The sequence below is a fragment of the Mus caroli genome, unplaced genomic scaffold (assembly GCF_978045245.1).
Source record: "Mus caroli unplaced genomic scaffold, Mus_caroli_1 scaffold_17, whole genome shotgun sequence".
NCBI lineage: Eukaryota > Metazoa > Chordata > Mammalia > Rodentia > Muridae > Mus > Mus caroli.
Window position 1 is genome coordinate 92,421,018 of NW_028227272.1, and position 24,304 is coordinate 92,445,321.

Consider the following 24,304-nt stretch of genomic DNA (forward strand, 5'->3'; position numbering starts at 1 on the left):
GGCACAGGTGCTTTGAAACACAGACTTCTTTCCAGCATCACTTGCTAATGCTTCCAGGACCACAGAGTAGCTCAGTGCTGGCGCCAAGTGACAGCAAGAGCTACTGAGCACGTAATGGCTAGGGTTACACAGGGCTGAGGTCCTACCACTACCTGGGAACATATAGCCCTACATGTAGAAGGCTCACTGCTGTACTAACACAGAGACGATGTAAAAATAGTCACTGTCTGTGTTCCCATGGAGCAGGGCCTGTGTCTTTCCAGAGCTGTCTACACATGCAGGATTTCTGCTCGATGCTATAATATTTTCCTGGCTTCAAATGTTTATCTCTACGAGACTCACCCTACTATCAAACCACAGACTATCTTTACTTGAGACAGGGTTTCCTGATCCTTTGGAAAAATCTGTCAGCTGAGTGCAGTGTGAAGGCTTTGGGGTTGTGTGTCTCAAAGAGAGAAGATTCTTGGGGGAGAGAAGTAAAGGACTTGGTTCTTTGGGAGGAAACTTTTTTAACAGTAGGTGGTGCCCAGGGCGTGAGAGCAGCATCGGGATTGACTGTGAGGTCTAAGTTTAATTACTTGCTCATTCACATAGGAAACTTACTGAGTGCCTACTACATACCAGGCACTAACAGTTTTTTTCCTATCTAGCAAAGGAATTAATCAGTTGAAAGTTGAAGGTCAGAGAGATAAGGCTTTGGGGTTTAACTACTTCTTTTCTCATTATCACCTAAGTGTGTGTGTGTGAGAGAGAGACTTTGTGTGTGTGAGTGTCTGTGTCTGTGTCTGTGTTAATGATCTGTGTGTATCTGTGTCTGTGAGTGTATATATGTATATCTGTGTGTCTGCATGTCTCTGCATATATATATATATATATATATGTGTGTGTGTGTGTCTGTCTGTGTGTATCTGTGTCTATGTGTTGTGTGAGTGCATAATCCATGGATTATGGGAATTTTTCTTTTCTTTTTTTTCTTTTCTTTTCTTTTCTTTTTTTTTTTTAGACAGGGTTTCTCTGTATAACCCTGGCTGTCCTGGAACTCACTTTGTACACCAGGCTGGCCTTGAACTCAGAAATCTGCCTGCCTCTGCCTCCTAAGTGCTGGGATTAAAGGCGTGAGCCACCACTCCCGGCTGGGAGTTTTTCTATGAAGTGAAGTAGACCCCCTTACCAAATCTGGATGAGATGGATCCTCGTGTTGCATTTGCTGATGTGCGCCTGTACTGGCTGGTTTTGTGTCAACTTGACACAGGCTGGAGTTATCACAGAGAAAGGAGCTTCAGTTGAGGAAATGCCTCCATGAGATCCAGCTGTAAGGCATTTTCTCAATTAGTGATCAAGGGGGGAGGTCCCCTTGTGGGTGGTGCCATCTCTGGGCTGGAGGTCTTGGGTTCTATAAAAGAGCAGGCTGAGCAAGCCAGGGGAAGCAAACCAGTAAAGAACATCCCTCCATGGCTTCTGCATCAGCTCCTGCTTCCTGACCTGCTTGAGTTTCAGTCCCGACTTCCTTTGGTGATCAGCAGCAGTGTGGAAGTGTAAGCTGAATAAACCCTTTCCTCCCCAACTTGCTTCTTGGTCATGATGTTTTGTCCAGGAATAGAAACTAAGACAGCACCCAAACTATATATAACTAAAACAGAGTCAAAGCCAAGTCTGGTAGATGTTGAAATAGGAAGATTACAAGTTTGAGGGCCAGCCTTAGCTACATAGTGAGTTTGAGGACAGCCTGGGCTATATAGTGAGACTGTGTCTCTAAACAAGCAATCAAGCAGCAATGGGCAGCCTTTAGCTAAGTTGCTTTGATTTTCATGTTATAACCTGCAGGCATAATTCATGTTCATGGGTTTCAAATCCCATCCTCCATCATAAAAAAAAAAAAAAACAGCAAAATGAAGCCATTAGACTCTATTTTCAAACTTATCTTATAAATAAATATAAATTAAAATATATAAATAGATATGCATAAAATATATGTTTTATGCTATTACACTTAGTTATTAACAAAGGAAGTCAGGATGAAGCAGTGATTTTGACTATTATAAGTTTCTCATTAATGGAACTCTTAAGTCTGACAGAAAAGGTCTCGAGTGGTCCCCTGAAGTGGCTTCTCAACAAACACTGACTGGGTGGAGATGTCTGCTCTCATTATCATCTTGTCTGTGATAGCATGTCATAGGAAGACCTGGCACTGACCCATGGGAAAGTCCTCACTACAGTGGATCACACATCATCGACGTCTTACAGAGGAGGAGATTACACTGAAGAGAATACAGGCTGGAGAGGTTAAAAACACTGGCTGCTTTTCCATAGGATCCGGGTTCAACCCCCATACACATGGCTTCTCACTGCTAACTGTAAGTTCAGTCCTGGGAGATCTGGTGTCCACTAGCTTCCTTCGGTGCTGGGCACACAAGCAATGGACAGGCATATACACAGTACAAAATAACTATACCCATAAAATAAGATGGGGGAGAGGTGAAGGTGCCCTAAAGGAGAAGTTACAATGTAAGCTGAGTGGCCAGAACTCACAGATATGCTTTTCCTGCAGGGAACACCTGCACAGGGAGAAGGGAAGATACACTCCTTTGAAAGACAAACGTCTTAATATGAGGTAGACAAGAACTCCCTGGGCCACAGGTTATTGTAGCTTAAAGTCTGCACTGTAGCCTGAAATGCTGTCCTGGCCTAGGGATCTAATCACTCCCTGGTACACCCTGTGTGTAACAGGGACACACATGCAAACCAGGGCCAGAAGAAAGGAAGCCTTTTTCAAAGTCATCTATTCAGATATTTATATTTATTGAGGAAAAAGTAATCTTACCAGGACCAAAACAAGAAAGTAAGTATTACTTTCAACACCTCACAGAGGCTGGGAGAGATGGCTTAGAGGTTAAGAACCCTGGCTGTTCTTCCAGAGGACCCCAGCTCATTTGTAGCATGCATCAGGCAGATCATAGTCATATGTTACTCCAGTTCCTGGAGGCCTGACAGCCTCTTCTGGCCTCCATGGGCGCGAACACACACACACACACACATACACACACACACACACACACACACAGCACATACTCATAAAGACACACATATACATAAATTTAAAAATAAAATTTGAAAAGTGTACTGGCTGGTTTTGTGTATCAACTTGACACAGCTGGAGTTATCACAGAGAAAGGAGCTTCAGTTGGGGAAATGCCCCATGAGATACAACTGTAAGGCATTTTCTCAATTAGTGATCAAGGGGGTAGGTCCTCTTGTGGGTGGTTCCATTTCTGGGCTGGTAGTCTTGGGTTCTATAAGAGAGTAGGCTGAGCAAGCCAGGGAAGCAAGCCAGTAAAGAACATCCCTCCATGGCCTCTGCATCAGCTCCTGGCTTCCTGACCTGCTTGAGTTCCAGTCCTGACTTCCTTTGGTGATGAACAGCAATGTGGAAGTGTAAGCTGAATAAACCCTTTCCTCCCCAACCTACTTCTGGGTCATGATGTTTGTGCAGGAATAGAAACCCTGACTAAGACAAAAAAGCAAAGTCTCACAGTTCTCCAAGTGAGTGTATACTGTCCCCAAGTGCTGAGGAACCTACCTAGTAAACAGCAGAGTCACAGATAAAGCAGGGACAGACTGGATGACCTGCCCAAAGCTTTAAGGCCCATCCTAGAAGTGTTATTTAAACTCCTATTTGAGGTCCTAAACTAAGATCTCCACCAGCTATTATAAATAGGGCTGCTATGAACATAGTGGAGCATGTGTCCTTTTTACCGGTTGGGACATCTTCTGGATATATGCCCAGGAGAGGTATTGCTGGATCCTCCGGTAGTACTATGTCCAATTTTCTGAGGAACCGCCAGACTGATTTCCAGAGTGGTTGTACAAGCTTGCAATCCCACCAACAATGGAGGAGTGTTCCTCTTTCTCCACATCCTCGCCAGCATCTGCTGTCACCTGAATTTTTGATCTTAGCCATTCTGACTGGTGTGAGGAGGAAAATATGTAATAAAAATATTAAAAATTAAAAAAAAAAGATCTCCACCAGCACATGCCGCAACGCCACTGGTGAATCCACACAAACGAGACGCTGTTGGGCGGACTCTCCGGAGACTCTCTTTCCCCAGTATTGAATATTTTCCAAAACCTCTCCCCTTTGGAGAGGAGCAGGATGGTCAGGACGTTTTATTTTGTTGACTGGGTTGGGGGCACCTGTGTGGAAGTGAGGCAGAGTTCCCGAGAAGGCTCTAAGAAGGCCCCACCTTTGTATGATCTTGACGTTTGGTTGAAAGAGTCTCTTGACTCTGCAGCTGGATGTCACATGTTGTCCCTGCTCTGCAGGGTGCCTGCTCCACATGGATGATGGGCTGACATATGTGAGCATGGAGAAAATCAGAGCAAAGAGCTTCAGGCCGAGAGCGCTGAGTGAGATCATCAGCCTGTGAAGAGATGGTCGAAGCCCAGGACAGACAGCAGGCTGTTGGGAAAGCTGCTGAACAGACATTTATGACTGGGTGGCGTATAGCCCAAGAAGAAAGCTCCTTTCAGATGTTTCCATACACACCTGTTTGTTTGTTTTTTGTTTGTGTTTGTTTTTAAGAAGAGGTAATAAGCCCAGAAAATCACACTGTGATATATAAAATAAGGTCTTTTGGTGTTTGAAAAACAAAGTAAATTTGGCATCTGCAATCTATTTCCTCACGTGGTATCTGCTTAAAGAAGGGCAGATTCCATCATGGGACACTCTCACAGTAAAATGGCAGAACCAGGACCATGAGCCAGACCAAGCACAGCCATCATCCATTCTGTGTCACCTGCCACCACCCTATGGGTGTTAATGGCCCTCGTTCATACAAGAATGTCACTGTCTTCAAACCTGAGTTCTCTAGCCACCTTCAACCTGTGGTTCACCCTACCTTTGGGACAGCTAGGGGAGACACTGGGCCCTACACGCAGTCTGGCATCAGCCAAGGTAGAACCCAGGAACCTGAGGCATCTTTGTTTTTTGTGGGTGGAGGCAACTCACCAAATCTGTACAGCGAGGAGACTCTCCATTGCTTTGTTCTTTGTCCCACAGCTGTGCTTTCGAAATGTCCTTGCTGCTGCTACATCAGGGTTCTCCTTCCCAAAGACAAAGGCAAGTGGACCAGGTCCATCCTTCCCTGGTCCCTGAGCCACAGGGATAAGTATCCTCCACAGCTGTCCCAGCAAGCAGGGGCTGGGTAACTGCTCTCTTTCCTTCACCCACAAGTGTGCATGCAGCCTTCCAGACCAGGCACCACCTCAGGGGCAAGGGGACACCAGTGTCCCTGTCCTCAGTGGGCCAGACTGGACTGGAGAAGCCCCTTTAGTTTACATGCCAGAATGACCCACATGCTAAGAGCTGAGGAGATAGTTCAGTCTGTAAAGGGCTTGCCTTACAAGGATGAAGAATTGGATCTTGATCCTCAGAACCCAAGTGGAAAACCAACATAGGAGAGGTAGAGATGGAGAGATCCCTGGGTTACTGCTCAGCCAGCCTAGGCTAGTGGGTGAGCCCCAGGTCAGTGAGACCAACAAATAATGAATCTGGTGAATGGTGCTTGTAGAATGATGTCCAAGCATGAGAAAGCATGTCTGGTTTCGACATGCATTTACATGCAGGGGTCCTACACATATGTGCACGTGCACACACACACAAACACAGATGTACATGCATGCATATGTGCATGCAAATACATGCATGCACACACGCATGTACACAGGCACACATGTGTGCGCACACATGTTCGCGTACATTCTACATCCTTACAACTTCTCTTCTTGTGCTCTCTCTCTCCTTCCTCTGCCTTCAGTGCTGAAGTCTCTGCTCCAATCCACCTAGCATCTGCTGTAACCTGCCAAACTCACTTCCAGTTCTCCGTCTCTAGAATTGTATTTTCTCAGTGTCTTTGAAACTGGTGAATGACTGACTGGATCAATTTCTGATAAATCTCTCCAGGTGAACCCCAGGATGCTTCCCTTACAACTGTGGAAAGTTTAGGAGGCCCTCGTCTGAGAACTAGAAAACTGGTGGTGACCATCTGTGGTTGACTTTGACTGAGTCACCATTTCTAAAAAGGACTGAATATCACCTTGATGCTTTGGTGATGATTCCCTTAGATGAAACATATAAAGTAAATGTAAAAACTGCCAAACACTGTAAAAAATTAACACAGCAGCATGAACAGGTATATACGTGTATATGCATGCATGTGTGTGTATATGTGTATATGAGTACATGTGCATGTATGTATGTATATAGGTGTATATATGTACATGTGTATTGTTATGTGTGCACATGTATATGTGTACACATGTATATATATATATATATGTATGTGTGTACATGTTTATACATCTGTACATGTATGTACATGAGTATGTGTGTACATGTATAGCATATATGTACACGTGTACATGTGTGTATGTGTGCATATGTATGTGTACACATGTATATATGCATGTGTGCACACGTATGTGTGTGTATGCATATATACATGTGTGCACATGTGTATTCATGTGTGTGTACATATATATGCTTGTGTTGCTGGCACCTGGTTCTTCACTGCACCTCAGTAGCTCCTCTGTTTTCCATCACACAACTTCCTGCTTATAACTGGTTATTAGATGTCACAGTCTCTAAACGCCATCTGCAACTGTTAGGTTACAATACCACAGGAAGAACATGGGGCTGATGGGCTGAGGAGATGGTTCAGTTGGTAAAGTGCTTGCAAGGACCCAGGTTCAATCTTCAGAACCCACACACTTCAATAAAGATTCATGGAGGTACAGAAAAGCTCAATTTTCAGATTTTTCCTAAGAGGCAACAAGGGCCACTGTCATGACTGGATCACCACTCTCACCCCTACTCCAAACAGGGCAAGCTGAGGATGCATCTCAGGCCTGGGTCCCAGTGGAGTGTAACTGGGATGAGTCTCAGGCCTGGGTCCCAGTGGAGTGTAACTGGGATGAGTCTCAGGTCCGATCCCACTGTAGTGTAATGCAGTCTAACCTCCCCAAAGCCCCTGCCTAGTGTTGTTAATCAACCAAACCACCCTACCCAGGTTTCACAGTGTGAATGAAAGCAAGTCCCCACAAAAGGTATTTTTAGGGCTTCAGACAAGGAGTGGATTGTCTGGCCAGCTCTGGTGTAATTTGTAGGCCTGTTTTATTTCTGAATCAGATGCAGTGGAAAAGCTGCTTCAGAGCCCACGGCAGAGCAGCGGGTGGGGCTCAGCGTGATTCATGTGCGACTCCGGGCTCAGCCTGAACTATACATGTCTGTCTTCTCAGCTGCGTGTTATTTTTACTCTGGCTAAATATTCTCTTACACCTGGGATCTCTGCCTCTTCTGAACAACCCCATTCCTACCCCTTTCTCAAGCAGCTGAAGGCAAAATTAATTAATTGCTAACTCAACAACAGTTCATTCTTTGTCTTCCAAAAGGGACTTGACATTTCCCGACCAGTTTAATTATTTAAATACATGACTCTATTTATAGCTGAAAATGGTTATCAGCAAGACAGTGCCCATTTGGGTCTTGAAAACTAGAGGGAAATTCAAACTCTGTGGAGGGATTATCACTGGGGACTAGAATATTCCACAGAATGCTACTTCTAAAGTTCCACAATGAAGTTCACACACAGCATCCCCATTGTGACTTTCTTTAGCTTTGTTTGAAATACATTTTTCAGAAAGAAAGTAATCACTGAAATCATTCTGGGGCTCTAAGGTGTGTGTGTGAGAGAGAGAGAGAGAAAGAGAGAGCACGTGCATGCGTACACATATGTGTATGTACATTTATGTGTATGTACATATGTGTGTATGTATGTATGTGTGTACACATGTGCGTGTTTGTGTGTGTCTGTATGTGTATATGTCTTTGTGTGTGTACACATGTGTGTGTTTGTGTGTGTCTGTATGTGTATATGTCTTTGTGTGTGTACACATGACTGTGTACATTTGTGTGTATCTCTGTGTGTCTGTGTGTATTTGTGTGTGTGTGTGTGTGTGTATGTCTGCGTGTTTGCATGTGTCTGCATATGTGCATGCATCTATGTGTGCATCTATGTGTGTATCTCTCTGTGTGTATCTGTGTGTATCTCTGTGTGTGTCTGTGTGTATGTCTGTATTGTGTGTCTGTGTGTATGTATGTATGTATGTATATGTCTGTGTATGTCTGTGCATGTGAATGTTTGTGTCTGTGTGAGTGTGTCTGTGCATGAGTATGTCTGTGTTTATTCTTGTGTATGTATATGTGTTATTTATAGTGTGCATGTGTCTGTGTGTATGTGTGTATTCCTTGTGTATATGTGTATGTCTCTGTGTGTGTTATGTATGGTATGTATGTGTGTGTATGTATTCCTTGAGTATGTGTGTATGTCTCTGTGTGTTATGTATATTGTACATGTGTCTCTATGTGTTTATGTATGTTGTATGTATGTTTGTGTGTCTTCCTGTGTCTCCCTGTGTATGTAGTATGAATGTCTGTGTGTATTCCTCTGTGTGTGTGTATGTGGTATTTCTGTGTATGTATATGCAGTGTGTGTGGTTTATGTGTTGTGTTTCTGTATTTATATTTGTGTGATGTTATGTACATGTGTGTGCATACATGTGGAAGCCAGAGGTTGATACTGGGCGTCATTCCTCAGTCTACTTCCCTCTTGTATTTTGAGGCAGGGTCTCTCACTAGGATGGACAGCTCACTGCTTAGGCAATGCTATCTTGCTAAGGAGACCAAGGCAAGTCCTACCTGTCTCTGCCCGACCCAGGGATGAGATTAGAGGCGTCTGCCATGCTGTGTACTCGGCTTTTACAGAGATTCTGGGGATCCAACCTCAGGCCCTGGAGACTGCACCAAAAGCACTTTGCTGAACTGTCTCTCACCCCAAACTTTGGATTTTTTATATCTTAAAATATGTAAATTCTGATCAACTGAAAGGACTTCACTTTCAAGACAGAAAATGCCAAAGCTAGGCATTCCCCCTAGCAGCAGCCTTTCAGCAGCCCTAGCGAGGTCACAGCCCTGCCCATAGGAACAAAGATGGCAGGAAGCTGAGGAGAATGGAGGAAGGCAGGTGAGAAAGAAACAGCAGAGCCTCCGTGTCCTGCCAAACCCAGTGCTTTGTTCATCAAGTCTACATATATCGCCTTTGCAGCAGTGAGTTCACCTTCACCAAGCCATAGGGTCCATGAAAGTAAAAGGAGCCAGATTATCAGGCCCTGCCATGGCCAGCACGGGGCAGCTCCTCACTGAGCCAACATGTAGAAACCCAATATGATGAAATTAGATAGACATTGGGAGAATGCTAGGATACAAGAGTAGAGCCTTCATCTCAGGATGGGTCTTTAAGAAAATTCAGGGCCGGCTCAGTGGATAAAATGCTTGTTATGCAAAGGTTCAGATCCCCAGCACACACATAAAAGACAGGTAGGTGTGGCCACCTACATAAAATCCCAGAGCTTCTGTGGCAGAGACAGGGGATCTGCCAGGGTAGACTAGGTAGCTGGGTAAGTTAGCTGGCAAGTTCTGGGTTCAATGAGAGACTCAGCCTTAGTACGTAAAGAAGAAAACAACTGAGGAAGACATCTGATACCAACTTCTGGTGCTTACACACTGCACACTGGCATTCCTAACAAACAGCAGAGCGAGAGAGAGAGAGAGAGAGAGAGAGAGAGAGAGAGAGAGAGGCAGACAGAGACAGAGGCAGAGAGACAGAGGCAGACAGAGACAGAGGCAGACAGAGAGACAGAGACACACAGAGAGAGAGAGAGCTACAGAGACACAGAGAAAGGCACACAGAGAAAGACAGAGGCAGACAGAGAGACAGAGACACAGAGAGAGGCAGACAGACAGAGAAAGGCAGACAGAGAGAGGCAGACAGACAAGAGACAGAAAGAAACAAAGAGACAGAGACAAGGAGAGGCAGACAGACAGAGACACAGAGATACACAGAGATAAAGAGCCAGGGATAGAGACAGAGACAGACAGACAGAAGAGACAGATAGAATTTGCTCCTCAGTCATGCCTGCTTGCAGCAGGAAGCTACCCTCAGTGAGCAGGAAGCAGGTGCTCACCAGACACCAAATCGGCCGGTGACCTGGTGCTGGGTTTCTCAACCTCTGGGAATAAGAGGAAGACACCTCTGCTGCTTATAAAGCCAACCAATCTTGGGTATTTCTGTCATAGACACCCAAGTGGACTCATTGGAAAGTCTCCCAGCACTGTGCCAGCCACAGCCTGGAGGGCAGCTGAGCTCAATTAGGAGGCAACTTGCTTGCCAATTCAAGTCGGAGCCCTGAGGCATAAGGGAGCAAGTGCCCTTAGCCCAGGAATATCACTGCCCCCAAATCATGTCCAACGCTCCCCAAGTACAAGAAGCATATGAATAGCAAACCCAAGCTGAAAGAGTAGCCAGGCCTGCGGATAGCTTCAAGTGTTCAACAAGAGGTGGTTGCACATAGGTACACAAAGCACTGATTCTAACACAGTGACACACAGAAACTGTCAAGGGTGTGCACCTGACACAGGACTTTAAAGCTTGATTTCAAGTTCAGTGAGTATCCACTGAAGGCCACTGTAAAGGGCCCACCTGGGGGCTCCTTGTCACATTTAAGACTTTTAGGTGCAGTGCCTGTTAGCATCTGTCTAAGCTCCACTCCACAGTTACCTGGCAACAGCCCGGTAGGACTGGACCACTATAAAAGGGGCTGTTGCCCCCTCCTCTCTCTCTCTTGCTTCTTGCCTCTTGTTCTCTCTTGCTCCCCCTCTCTCCATGTGGCCATGGCCAGCCTCTAATTCTCTCCTTTCCCTCTCCTTCTCCCTCTCTCTCTTTCTGCCTTTCTCTGTCTCTATTACCCTCTTTACTCCCCTCCCCATGCCCTGAATAAACTCTGTTCTACCCTATATTGTCTTGTGGCTGGTCCCTCAGGGGAAGGGATGCCTCAGCATGGGCCCACCGAAGCAAGGCATGCCCTTTCCCCACACCTCACCACAACCCCCATAGAACATATCCCTTCTCTCTTTATCTTTTTATAAACACACCGGTGCCCATGGAAGACACAGTGGGGTCAAAGATGAACACTGATAAAACAATGGCTCTGACCAGATTAGGTCAAAAGTAAATGATTTTAAAGCCTCCAACACAAGAAGACATGAGATCAGGGAGAGGAGAGGCATACAACACTCTCCGGGGACCCCGATGTCTCTGGCAGCAAAGAAAATGTCCCCCTATATGGGGAGGCCCAGAGAGAATGAAGGGAGATGTGAGGCTGGGGAAAAGCTGCCTATGGTAGGCGAGCTTGAGCTGGCTAGACAACCTTCAGAAAGTCAAAGAACTTCATCAGAAAAGCATGAGTCTAGTTGTAATCACGCCCTCTTGTAGTCTTACTGAGGAAACTGGACATCCTCTATCCTAAAATAACTTCTAAGCTCTCACAGTGCGTTACAGAAATGTTAACCAGTGGTGGCTTCTGCCAGCAAGCTCTCCCAATGCCATGCAGCAGATCTCACATTTAAGCTTTGTCATCATGGGTCCTAGGCATTCTCTGGGTTTAGAACACCTGTTGCCAATCTTTGGAGATATTTTTTTGTCATTGTTAACTGCATGTTTTAGGCAGGGTCTCGTGTAGCCCAGGTGGTTCTCAGATCTACCATGTAGCTTAGGCTGGTCTTGAACTCCTGATCCAACTGCCTCTGCCTCCTGAGTGCTGGGATTATAGCCACCTTGATGTTCTTAGGCAGTTGTAGGGCTGACACTTAGGGCTGTGTGCATGGGAGAGACAGAGAAAGGCAGAGAGAAACAGAGACAGAGACAGACAGGGAGACAGAGATATAGACAGACAGACAGACAGAAGTAACAGGGAATTTACCCCCACACTCTACAACCATCTAGACCACCTGAGCTGCATTCTCCTTCACAGACTGTATGCTCCCATAGCTCTGTCTTCATGCCAGTCAGTAGGAACAGTAATGTTGACAAAACTCACAGCAGGCTGCTAGAGAGTCAGGGTCCCACTTATACACCATGAGCATGTGGAGTCAGATCATTTTTGAAGGGGGCAGTGCCATCTTGCTCAGTACTTGATGACACCAGCATCCTTTGGCCTCCATTCCCAGATACCTAGGAAACTCCCAATTGCAAAAATCCTCTGTGCTATAACCCACTAGTGGAATGGGTAAAGCTCTGCTCCACCAATGGAGGCAGAGAGCCTGACATTTTCCCTGGTATTGGTCAGAGCCAAGTCACAGTGTGAAGGCTGTCACCCAAGAGGAACCTGGGCTGTGAGCCCAGGGTGCTTCCAAGCTCTGGTCTGTCCACAGTGTGCTTGGTTTGTAGTCTATATCCTGTCCTGGCTTCCTTCCTGCTTCACACAGCTTATCCCGGTTGCAGAGCACGCCACCACCCTTTACAGCCCGCAATGTCTCTCCCTGACCTCCACCACTCTACTCCTCTGCAGAGCCCCAGGACCGCACACCCCAGAGCCCTGTATGTGCATCAGGTTCTCAGCCTCAACACAGGCACCAGGAAGACCTGTGGACTCTGAGTAACTCAGAGCTCGCCTTCACCTGCAAGCGTCCAGACTGGCTCTGCAGCGAAGCTGCTGGTCTTCACAGTCATGTTCTGCAAACTCACCTTCCTCCTGGTCACTACGTGTAGGCAGCCCTCTTGTGACCCTAGAGAGTATCTCTGGCTGACCACAGGGCCTTTGCACAGAGCATTCCTTTAACCTGGGATATTCTCCACTGTGTAATCGAGAGAGTTCTTTGTCATTGGGTCTTTAACCAAATTCCACTTTCTAAGAGGTAACCTTTTGGACCATCTTGCCTGGAACTGCCTTACTTTTCACCTTAGTGTTTGCTCTGATCTGCGCTTGCTGTGTATTTTGACAAGTCAGCTGATCAAATGGTGGCCTTCTTCCTTTAGAAAGCCAGCAGCAAAGAATCTTGATTGCTACATTTTTAGAACAGTGACTGTGCATATAGTAGGTGCTTAACAAACTCAGCTGAATGAGTGGCTGTATGCCACCATCATGTCTGACGTCAAAGGGCTAACCAACCAAGTGACCAACTCCTCATTCGATGACCTTCACCACACTTCATGGAGCACACTGTTAATGTATCATATCGTGGGGTAGGGGGTGTAGCTCAGTTGGTAGCTTAGTTGCCTAACATGCCTGAGATGCTAGATTCAGTTCCCAGTAGTTCATAAATCGGGTGTGGTGGCCCTTCCTGTAATCCCAGCCTCTTCAAAGGCAGAAGCAGGAAGAGCAGGAGTTCAAGTCCATCCTCAGTGACACCACACAGTCTCACCTTTGGACACATGGAACTCTTTATCAAGTTAAATAAACAAGTATTTTAAAGTATTGCACCCAAAGCATGTCACTATCCAACCACAGGCTGGAGGAAGGCGGGTCCCACCTGACTCCTCTTCCCAGGCTGCACTGAGAGGCAAGGCCCAGGGAACATCATATTTCACCTTTTTGACTCCGCCAAGCACAGGGTCCTTGGGGTGAATTACAGGAGATGCCGCCCCATGCAGACGGACAGACAGACCTCCAGTGCAGCCCCCCTCTACTTGCTGAGCTGACCCGGCTCACTGGGCCTGTACCTAGATACTGGGTTTTTGTTTCTCCCCTCCCTCAACAATGCCCAGTGCTACCTCTCGGCCACCAGAACACCAGAGTGCCCTGCGGTGTTCCTTCAACTGCTGTAAAGACTTAGACCAGAACCTGGGGATCTCCATAGGCTGAGCTCCTGACCCCCAGGTCCTGCTTCAGGACCTCGCTTTGAGAGCACCACCTCAAGGAGGAGACACTCATCTGACAGAATTAATGAGTTCATGGCTCCAAGAGGTTGGAGGGCAAACCTGGGAGTAAAGCAACCAACTTGGGACCCCAGCTCATTAAATACCAGCAGCTGTGGATCCTTAGGCAAGACACGAAGGATCGTCATCAAGGAAATATGGTACATAAACACACAGGCTATTTTTCAATCCATAAAAAGAGCAAAATTATGTAGTTTGCAGGAAAATAAGATAATTGGAAATAATCATAGTAAGTGAACAAGTCTTTCTCAGAAAGCCAGTTTTCACGTTCTCTCTCATTTGTGGTTCTTACAGATTTTGTACGGACACATAAAACCACACATGCACACGTGACATATAACTGTCCAGATTGGCAAAAGAGTGTGGAGGGCCAAGAAAAGGGATGAGGGGTGTCTGGGGGTTTGTGCTCACTATGTAATACACATTTCTATGAATTTTAAAATTAAAGCAGAAAAGCAGAAGAAATCCCATCCCAGGTGGCAGGAAAGGCACTGCCCACAGCAGCTGTTGGATCTGGCTGCCTGGACCGGGGGTGCACAGAGCCCCAGCACCTGGCAATGGCAGGCAGTTGGTGTGGCCACGCCTTAGGGTAGACTATCTCTGGCCTCCATGGCCAGCCTAGAGGGAACCATGGCTACCTCACTGCCATTGGAGTTGTGGGAGGCTGGCAGCCAGGAGAGCCTGGTGCACCAGGGGACCCTTGTGTACAGTGCTAGCAGCCGGTTTCAGTTTTGTACACCACCAGACTCCCGTCGTGCAAACCCCAGGGGTGTTCCTCAGAGAGAGGTCTGAGTGAAGAAGGGGGAGAGACAGGGTTACCACTAAACCCTGAGGCTGAGTCATGATGGCCACTGTCTACAGGATAACTTAAAATTAGCTTCTGATGTTGTTCCACCTACAGGGTTGCAGACTCCTTCAGCTCCTTGGGTGCTTTCTCTAGCTCCTCTATTGGGGGCCCCGTGTTCCATCCAATAGATGACTGTGAGCATCCACTTCTGTGTTTGCCAGGCACTGGCATAGCCTCATACGAGACAGCTATAACAGGGTCACTTCAGCAAAATCTTGCTGGCATATGCAATAGTGTCTGAGTTTGGTGGCTGATTATGGGATGGATCCCCGGGTGGGGTAGTCTCTGGATAGTCCATCCTTTCGTCTTAGCTCCAAACTTTGTCTCTGTAACTCCTTTCATGGGTATTTTGTTCCCTAGCTGCATATGTAGCAGAAGATGGCCTAGTCGGCCATCATTGGGAAGAGAGGCCCCTTGGTATTGCAAACTTTATATGCCCCAGTACAGGGGAATGCCAGGAAAAAGAAGCGGGAGTGGGTGGGTAGTGGAGATTTTGGGATAGCATTTGAAATGTATATGAAGAAAATATCTAATAAAAATGAAATATCACTCTAGATTTATTATGTATGACGTCAACATAGAGTATTTTCTCACCTGATGGCCCACCTTCCATCCTTAACATCTACAGCTGTAGATTTATACAGCCATATGTGGATCATGGTGGTTGATATTTGTACAACTACCAGACATCTCTTATTTTTAATTGATGCATAATAATTATTCACATGTATAGGGTACAGTATGATAACTTGTGACATGTATATAAAGGGCAATAATCGTACCAGGGTAATTAGTATTTCCATTTTCTTAAATATTTCATTTCTTAAATATTTTCCAACTTATTGCTTTAGAAATCTTTGGTCTCTACTCATTCTTTATTAAACATAATAATAATATTGTTGTATATTATTGTAACATTATAAGCATAGTTACCCTTCTATACTGAATAAATGACATATTATCCCTCTCAAAAAAAATTAGCTTCTGTCTGTGAGCATCCTGATGGACAAGCCAAGCCCACAGGGACTTCCCCACTGGCTTCCACACCAACAGCTCCTTTCTCTCTGGCGTCCATTTTTTGTGTTTTATAGGAAAAATGTGAATGGTTACTCTGCTCACCCTGACACTTGAGTCTTATTTCAGAAGCTTGTTAGCATGGAGGGCCTGAGGTCCAGCAGAACCCCTCTCTCCTGCCTCCCCTCCTCTTCCTTCTTCTTCTGCTGGTTCCTTTTTTTTCTTCAAGACAGAGTTTTTCTATATAGCCTTGTCTGTCCTTGAACTCATTCTGTAGACCAGGCTGGCCTCAAACTCAGAAATTCACCTCCCCCTGCCTCTCAAGTGCTGGGATTAAAGGCTTGGGCCACCACTGCCCAGCCTCTGCTGGTTCCTATGCAGTGACTAATGGATGGATAGAGACGGACCAAGAAAGCTCTGCCCCACAAGGATAGAGGTTTGCCTTGCTCTGGAAAGAACAAGGCTATAAAATGCAAATCTCTCATGAAGCAACTTCAACAGCAGGTCATTTACAATAGCTTTTGAACTTGGCTTCAGAAGGTATGTGTGTGTGTGTGTGTATACAGACAGACAGACAGACAGACAGAGACAGTGTGTTTGTGTGTGTGTGTGTGTGTGTGAGGGGCGGGAGAGGAAGAGGAAGGAGAGAGGAAAAGAGAGACTATAGGGAGACTACTCCATGTAAGCCCAGGTTAGAGGCAGTTAGGAGAAGCCACTGAGCTGGGGACCCGGCGATGGGCCAAGTCCTTGGCAGACCTGAAGGATGCAGGGAGTCAGCACAGCCAATCACTAAGCTCTCCTCTTGCTGCTCATCTGCAGGTGAGCCATGCCCAGTCCTCAGCTTCTAAATGTGGAGGCCCTCAGTGGATGATGGGCATTCCTAACCCCTGCATCCTCTCCAGCAATTCCTAGTGTGGTGGTATAACCCACATTTGCAGTGCCTTAAGGAGCCAGAAGCAGGAAGATCCTGCGTCCAAGGCCAGCCTGGATCTCAAAAAAAAAAAAAAAAAAAAAAAAAAAAAACTGCAAACAAAAAGCAACCAAGCAAGCAAACAAACAAAACATGAAGCAGCGTTGGATGAAAGCCAGACACACAGAGACGACCACCTTCTCAAGGTGCGGGCCAGTAGAGCACTGTCCACTTCCCCACAAAGCCCAGAAACCATGCCGCTAAACAGTTCCTTGGAAGTGCTGTGATTGACACCTGTGTTAACACGGCACTAGCAGCTGACACAATGATTTCCAGCACTTACGAAACACGAGGCTTTAAACATATTTAGCGCTGAGACACACGTGTAACAAAGAGGCCCTCTCATAGCTGCAGGGTGAAAAGCATGCGGGATGTCGAGCCCAGTACTCTTGGTTTCCATCCAAACTCCCAGTCCTTGTAAATGGCTTCTGGGCTAGCCAGCCAATCGTGTCTGCTCAGCGGTTTCCTCGTCCATCAAATGGGAACAGGCATTCCCCTTAGCGGTGATCCGGGGATCAGTGATCTACCGGGTATAAAGGGGCTTTGTATTCATGAAGCACAAGAAAGTGGAAAATATTCTTAGGATCTTGTGTATAAATGGAGATTGTAGGTTAAAATAAATCATCCTGTCTTTGTCTCTGAGATTTACATTCATTCCCCTGGGTATATACAGAATAGTATAGAAATGAATGCTACTACCCACCTCTTCCTCTCCTTCTCCTCCCTCTCTCCCTCCCTCTCTCTCCCTCTCCTCCCCTTCCTCCTTCCCCTCCTCTCAGGATGTTACACCTCAGTATATATAAAGGAAGCCTGAGGACAACCTTAAGGGTCCACCTTTACCTTGCAGCTTATTTGAGACAGGGTCTTTTTTGTAGTTTGACAGTGTTTATCTCAAATAAGCTGGACCACAGGCTTCCAGGGTGCCTGCATCCCCTCTCACTGCAGGAGAACTTCTACTGCAGGCATATGCTACTATTCCTAGCGTTATGTGGGTTCATAGGATTAGAACTTAAGTCCTCGTGCTCAAGTGACCAGTGCTTCACCCACTGAGCACTCTCCCTAGCCCTTGCACATCTTTCAAACTTCTATGTAATGAAAGGCTTTGAATTGAGAAGGATGCTGTGGTAAGTATCCCATGTGCCAGCCACACACCCACGGCAAACTCAAGCAGCAGCAGCAGCAGCTATGGGAGTTTTGAGATGCTTAAATGGAGACCAGAGTGCTGTGCATTAAGAGGGGACAGCAACAGCAGGGACAGCAGGCTGAGGCTGTGGTTACATACAAGAGGGACCCATCAGCAAAATCAAGTGGCTTGGTCAGATGCTACACTGCCTGGCCACTTGCTGATACTGTGTCTCCATAGAAGGCAATAAAGCCCCAGAAATGAGCTCTGCCATATGTGAGCAAGCCCCCCCTCCCACCCAGCCCCTACACCTGGGAAACAGAATTGAGCAGTGGGCTCTTCAAAGACAGTTCTTGGTAAATACTCTACTGGTTTTGCAGCCTGTCTTCAACCCAAACCACTGGAGTGTAAGTTTTCCTAGAAGTGCCCCCCTTTAGCAGTTACTGGCCTTGCTCTCTGAGAGTCCTTGAAGCTGAGCAAAGAAGCTACCGACGAGAAGAATAGAGGTCCGGGACAGGCAGGGTCAGCATTGCTTACCTGGAACCGTTCACCTGACTAGGGTTGCACTCCATCTTGATGGTGACCCTGGCTGGGGTTTGAGACAGCCAGTCCTGCTGAGGGACTCTGGGACTCATCTTGGATGTCTGGCCATAGTCACTGGAAGAGGATGCGGTCATCTCTGTCTTAGCCAGGTGTGGCGTTCCGTAGGCACACTCAAATAGTGACTGGTCCTCGCTCACAACTGACAAGGCCTCCTGGACGAAGAAACAGAAACGCAGACTCAGGACATCCCAGAGGACAGCGACGTGGTGCTGAGGGTCATTTCCTACATCTAGGGAGCCACACTTTACATAGCTGCAAAGGCCCGCCTTCCCACTTCCCAACAGAAAGCAGAAAACAAAGTTTCTTTGTTTCCGCCTTGCACACGGCAGAAGTTGGAGTGGCCCAGCCTAGAACTATTTAGCTGCAGGTTTCCAGCACCCTAGCCCGGACTGTGCTGGGGCAGACAGTACCCACTTTAATCTCAACACAAGGAAGTTGAATTTCAAAGGTCTTAGAAGACATCCAATTGCATGTGTCATTTTTTGACAAATGCAATCTATAATTCAAGCAGACAAGAGCGCAGAACAATCACGGGATTAGAAAAAGAACTGTGAAGGCTGACACCTAGGCATCTGGTGGGACCCCCCGTGCTCCAGGAGCCTCTGAGGTAGAGGTCCTCGGAAGAGTGAAGGGAGCCGCGACACCAAAGGAGGCTTTTTTCCACTCTACGTTATTAGCCGAATAGGGTTTCAAACAACGCTTCCATGATGGTGAACATCTGGATGGTAAATGAAGCAAAAAAAAAAAAAAGCTGTGAATTACCCAGATGCCTCCAAATACTGGGATGGTTAAAAGATCTAGATCCGTAAAGAGTTAGCTTGTGCGCTTTCCACAACCCACCCCCCACCCGATAATATTTTTATTATTTTGTGAGAAGAAAACAGAAAATTGTCCCAATGGGGACATTATTCTCTGCCTAAGCAGGTAGTGAGCCCACATTCTGCTTAGAGACTATGCGTAGATCAGCAAAGGCAGACTTGGCTTAGAGATCTCAACTGCTTGGTTGACACATTGTATAACTACCACATGTAATTATGAAACAATCTGATTTTAGTTTCCAGAACAAGAAAAAAGTCCCTCCATGAGACAACTCAAGACTGTGTCTGTTTCCATACTTAGGTCTGCTCAGCATGGTTATCAACTAATGAGAAGGACACAAGTTCCCGTGTGTGTGTGTGTGTGTGTGTGTGTGTGTGTGTGTATGTGAGTGTGCGTGTGCGCACACACTTGCCAGAGGTTGATGGAAGGTATCTTTCTATTTTTTTTTTTTTTTTTTTTTAGTTTTTTCGAGACAGGGTTTCTCCGTATAGCCCTGGCTGTCCTGGAACTCACGCTGTAGACCAGGCTGGCCTTGAACTCAGAAATCTGCCTGCCTCTGCCTCACAGTGCAGGGATTACAGGTGCCTGGATTTTACATGGGTGCTAGAAATATGAAGTCAGGTCTGTATGTTTCTATGAATAGCACTTTGGCCACTTAGCTATCTCCTCAGCCCCAGGTATTTATTTTTTAATGGAGGGGGGCGGGAAGGCCACAGAAACATTTCTTATCATGATCCAGGACTAGTGGAGCTGAGCTAACTGTGGGAAAGCTGGTCAGGACAAGCTAGGGACTTTGTGAAGGTGCGCACTGGTGCGTTGTCACACCTGTTTGCCAACTCTTGGTCTCACTGGGAAATGTGTCCACACTGGCACTGTGTTCTCATTGTTCAGGTGGACCTGAAGTGAGTAGATCTGCTCACCATCAACCGGGGAGTTTTACACAGCTCCCTATGGAAGGTGAAGTCCCGCCAATCATATCAAAACCACAACTTCTCACGAGTACCTCCCCTCCACCCTGGCTCGTTCCATGTGTATGTCACTGCTCCACCTCATCCCTGAGGACCAAGAATTTCTGTTTCCTGAATACACTGGCTTCCTTGGCTGACTGTGCTGAGTCACTGCCTAAGACACAGGTGAAGGTTCTCGCTGCCTGCCTCTTAATCCAGTAGCAAGTATGCTGCACACAGATAAAGCTCACCCTTGGCTTCAGTCTACGACAGCTCTGCGCCACTTTGGAAAACACCATGGCTGGAGTTTAAACAGAAACCGAATGGTGTGCTGTGACAACCAGAAAGCCAGAGGTAAGTAAGCACACAGCGTTGTGGGCTTCCTACCTATGCTACACACCCATACCCACATACAGCTTGTGAAGGTGCAAGCCAGGAAGATGGGGTTTCAGGGGCATCCTTAATGTAAGGGAGTATGAATTATAAACCAGTCTTTCCTGTTCCACTGGATGCATGAGTTAAGGACTCTAATCTCAGAGCTATGGATCTAAGAGGTCCCCTAAAGCCCAATAAACTACTGAAGCTGAGCTAATACACATTGAATGTTTTTTTATGGGCAGGTCTCCCATCTCCCCACTATGGTCATGTAGATGGTTTGCATACTCAAAACAGACAGCAAGGCTGGCAGCTGCCCCCAATCCTTGCTGGGTACAAGAACTCATGCAAGGCTTGTGGAGAATAACATACTGTGTAATGTTACCTTTGGCTCTTTGATGAGAAGACTCATGAATAAATAGTGATTTATATCAGAAATTGGCAAAAACAGGTTACGCAGAAGGGACTAGCAAGATGGGAGGCTGCATATTTAAAAAAAAAATAGAGGTCTTGAAAAGCAACAAAAGCGAAAGAACTAAAATTTCTTTATTCTCAAGATAAAGTAAGATATTCTTGTAAACAAGGCCATTGGGGAAATAAATGAGGTACAGGATTGGTGGGGGAGAACTGAATAGCCCAGCTGAAATGAGAGCTAAGTGTATGTGATCGGAAAGGAAGCCTCTCACATCTGGCAAAGTAGAATTTCAACACATGGTTTTCTAAAGAAAGAAATCAAAGTTAATTGAGATCGATTTAAGTGGGGAAAGCCTTTAAATGCTAGCGATAAGAAGGGTGTACGCCCTTTCTTCTCTCAGAACATTCTTCTCCAGGTCAGCGCTGCATAAAAATGAGGAGAACAGTATAAGCCAACCACTCTGCTGCTTCGTTTTATGAGAGGAAGGGTTCTAAAAAGATTGAAGCTTTCAGATGAATGCTTCAAAGGGGGTAAAATATGGACTTCATTCTAAATAGAAGTCCAAAAGTGCCCCTCAAATAATGTGCACACACACTCTACAGCACACATGACACACACAACACACAGAGATACACATTGCATACATACACTCATACACACATAAACACTCACACGCACACACACTCTCTACAGCACACACACTCTACAACATTCATGACACATACATGACACACAAAGATACACACTGCATACATACACGCATAAACACACTCGTACACACACACTTACACTCTACAACATGCATGACACACACGATACACAGAGATACACACTGCATACATACACTCATACACATATAAACACTCACACACACACACACACGAACACACACATACACACATGCCTCAGGGAGATTTAAAAAAAAAAAAACAAAAAACAGCTGAGTAGATTCTGAGCCCTGTGTCACTGAACTTGGCTTCTAGAAGACAAGCCAGCCACAGACCCAAACAACTTTATTCCCAGTTCAACTACATACACCAGCTTCACTATTTGCTTTGCAAGTCAGAACCCTAAGACACAGCCCTGTACATCCGTCAGCCTCTCCCTGCTGGCCAGTCTTGGCACTTCAAAGGGAGGTGAGAACTGAGCCTGAAGGTTGGGCAACATGAGAACTGAGTGGAGCCCAGGAGCACAGGGGTCCTCCAGCCCTGGGGAGATTTACTGACCTTGGCTTTTGATGTCCCTGCTTCCTGGCTGCTGTCCTGTTACCTGGCCATCTTGCCTGCCCACTATGCTGCCTGCCTGCCTGCCCAGACGTCTATCTGTCTGCAGAGCCTTAGATATGGATAGAGCTATTTCTTTGCACCCTTCAGTCCCAGGGCTTGGCAGGGATGGGGGTTTCCTCTGAACCCAAAATTCAACAGCAGTCAAAATCTGGCAAAAATACGTCCCAATAATTTAATATTCACGCCTCTGCATTGCTATAAAAAGGCCTGTACTTTAAATCAATGTGTGCCAGTGTGTGGGGGTGTTTGCTCTGTTGCTCCAGGAAAGTTGGGGTAGTTTGATGTGGCTACTGGCTGCCTCCCAAGGCCATTTTATGATCTTAAAAACTGCCTATAAATTCTAACCAAACTGTCCCCAGAAAACAAAGATTCTGCTGTGTTGACACCCAGGTGTTTAATCTTACTTGAGTACTAACAATATCAGCAACAGGAACATCTTCATTTTGGTCCTGTTCCTGGGATAACAGTCAAGGAAAGAACAGTTCAGAAATGGGAAAGGATTCACTAGATTATATTGTATACTACAATATTGAAATGAATATATATGTTCAAAAAATTGAATTTGGCTGCCCCTCCTGGGGATCCACCCCATATACAGTCACCAAACCCAGATACTACTGTGGATACCAACAAGTGCTTGCTGACAGGAGCCTGATCTAGCTGTCTCCTGAGAGGTTCTACCACTGTCTGACAAATATAGAGGTGGATGATCTCAGCCAACCACTGAACTGAGCACAGGGTCCCCAGTGTAGGAACTAGAGAAAGGATCCAAGGAGTTGAAGGGGTTTGCAGCCCCATAGGAGGAACAATATGAATCAACCTGTACCCCCAGAGCTCCCAGGGACTAAACCACCAACCAAGGAGTACACATGGAGGTACTCATGTCTCTAGCTGCATATGTAGCAGAGAATGGCCTAGTCAGTCATCAATGGGAGGAGAGGCCCTTGGTCCTGTAAAGGTTCTATGCCCCAGTGTAGGGGAATGCCAGGGCCAGGAAGCAGGAGTGGGTAGGTTGGTGAGCTGAGGGAGCAGGGAAGGGATAGGGGTTTTGGAGGGAAACCAGGAAAGGGGATAACATTTGAAATGTCAATAAAGAAAATATCTAATAAAAAATTTAAAAAGAAATTGAATTTGGATACTAAAAATCATCCAAAATAGTTTCAAGAAACAAAAAGGAAAACCCTTCACACTTCAGATGCTTAAAAGACTTCAGGGTGACATGAGAGAAGTGTGGGGGAGGGGAGAGTGCTTGCCATGCAGGCATAAAGACTGCATTTGGATGCTCTCAGTACTTGCATAAAAAGCCAGGTGTGGTGGTACATGTCCCCAAACCCACCCCTGAGCTTGTGGAGATGTGAGTCACCGTGGGGCTTCCTGACCAGTGACACAATTAAAGAAGAACTGGCACTGACTTCTGCTGGCCTCCACCTGAGAGAGAGAGAGAGAGAGAGAGAGAGAGAGAGAGAGAGAGAGAGAGAGAGAGAGAGATTGATTCACACAGACACACATACACACCCACAGAGAGATGGACAGACAGACAGACACACACACACACAGAATAAGAGACAATGAGAGAGAGAGAGGGAGAAGAAACACAGAGAGACATAGAGATGGGTAGACAGATACACACACACAGAGACAGAGATGGATAGACAGACAGACAGACACACATAAAGCACATATACACATACAGAGATACACAGAGGCAGAGGCAGAGACAGAGAGACAGAAACAGACAGACACACAGAGATATACACAGAGACCTAAACACACAGACACACAGACAGACAGACACACACACACACACTCGCACACCTTTCATGAATCCGATGTTTTTCTGTAATAGATGACTGCTTTGTTAGGCACATTTCACTGAATGCTGAACAATCCGGGTCTTGGCCCAAGTTTGTTTCCAATTTGTGATTGCCAAGGTCCATGAAAATCCTCCATTATTCATACAGAGAATCCACCACACTTAAGTTTGCTTAAAGACCCGGGAATGGTGAAGTGTTGACAGGCAGAAAATCTCACAGAATGACCAGCTGTGTTACACAAGGATCGGTGAGGAGAAACGACCAT

At 46.2% G+C, this 24,304-nt stretch overlaps 1 protein-coding gene across 5 annotated transcripts in view; it reads right to left on the reverse strand.

Annotated features, from left to right (window-relative positions):
• Window positions 1–24,304, reverse strand: part of Erg (ETS transcription factor ERG) — a 101,866-nt gene that overhangs the window by 35,022 nt on the left and 42,540 nt on the right. For all 5 annotated transcript variants that reach the window (XM_029470515.2, XM_021184503.3, XM_021184501.3 and 2 more), the window contains exon 2: window positions 18,318–18,535. In XM_029470515.2, coding sequence (XP_029326375.1) covers window positions 18,318–18,535 — 218 coding nt within the window. The remainder of the gene's footprint in view (window positions 1–18,317; window positions 18,536–24,304) is intronic.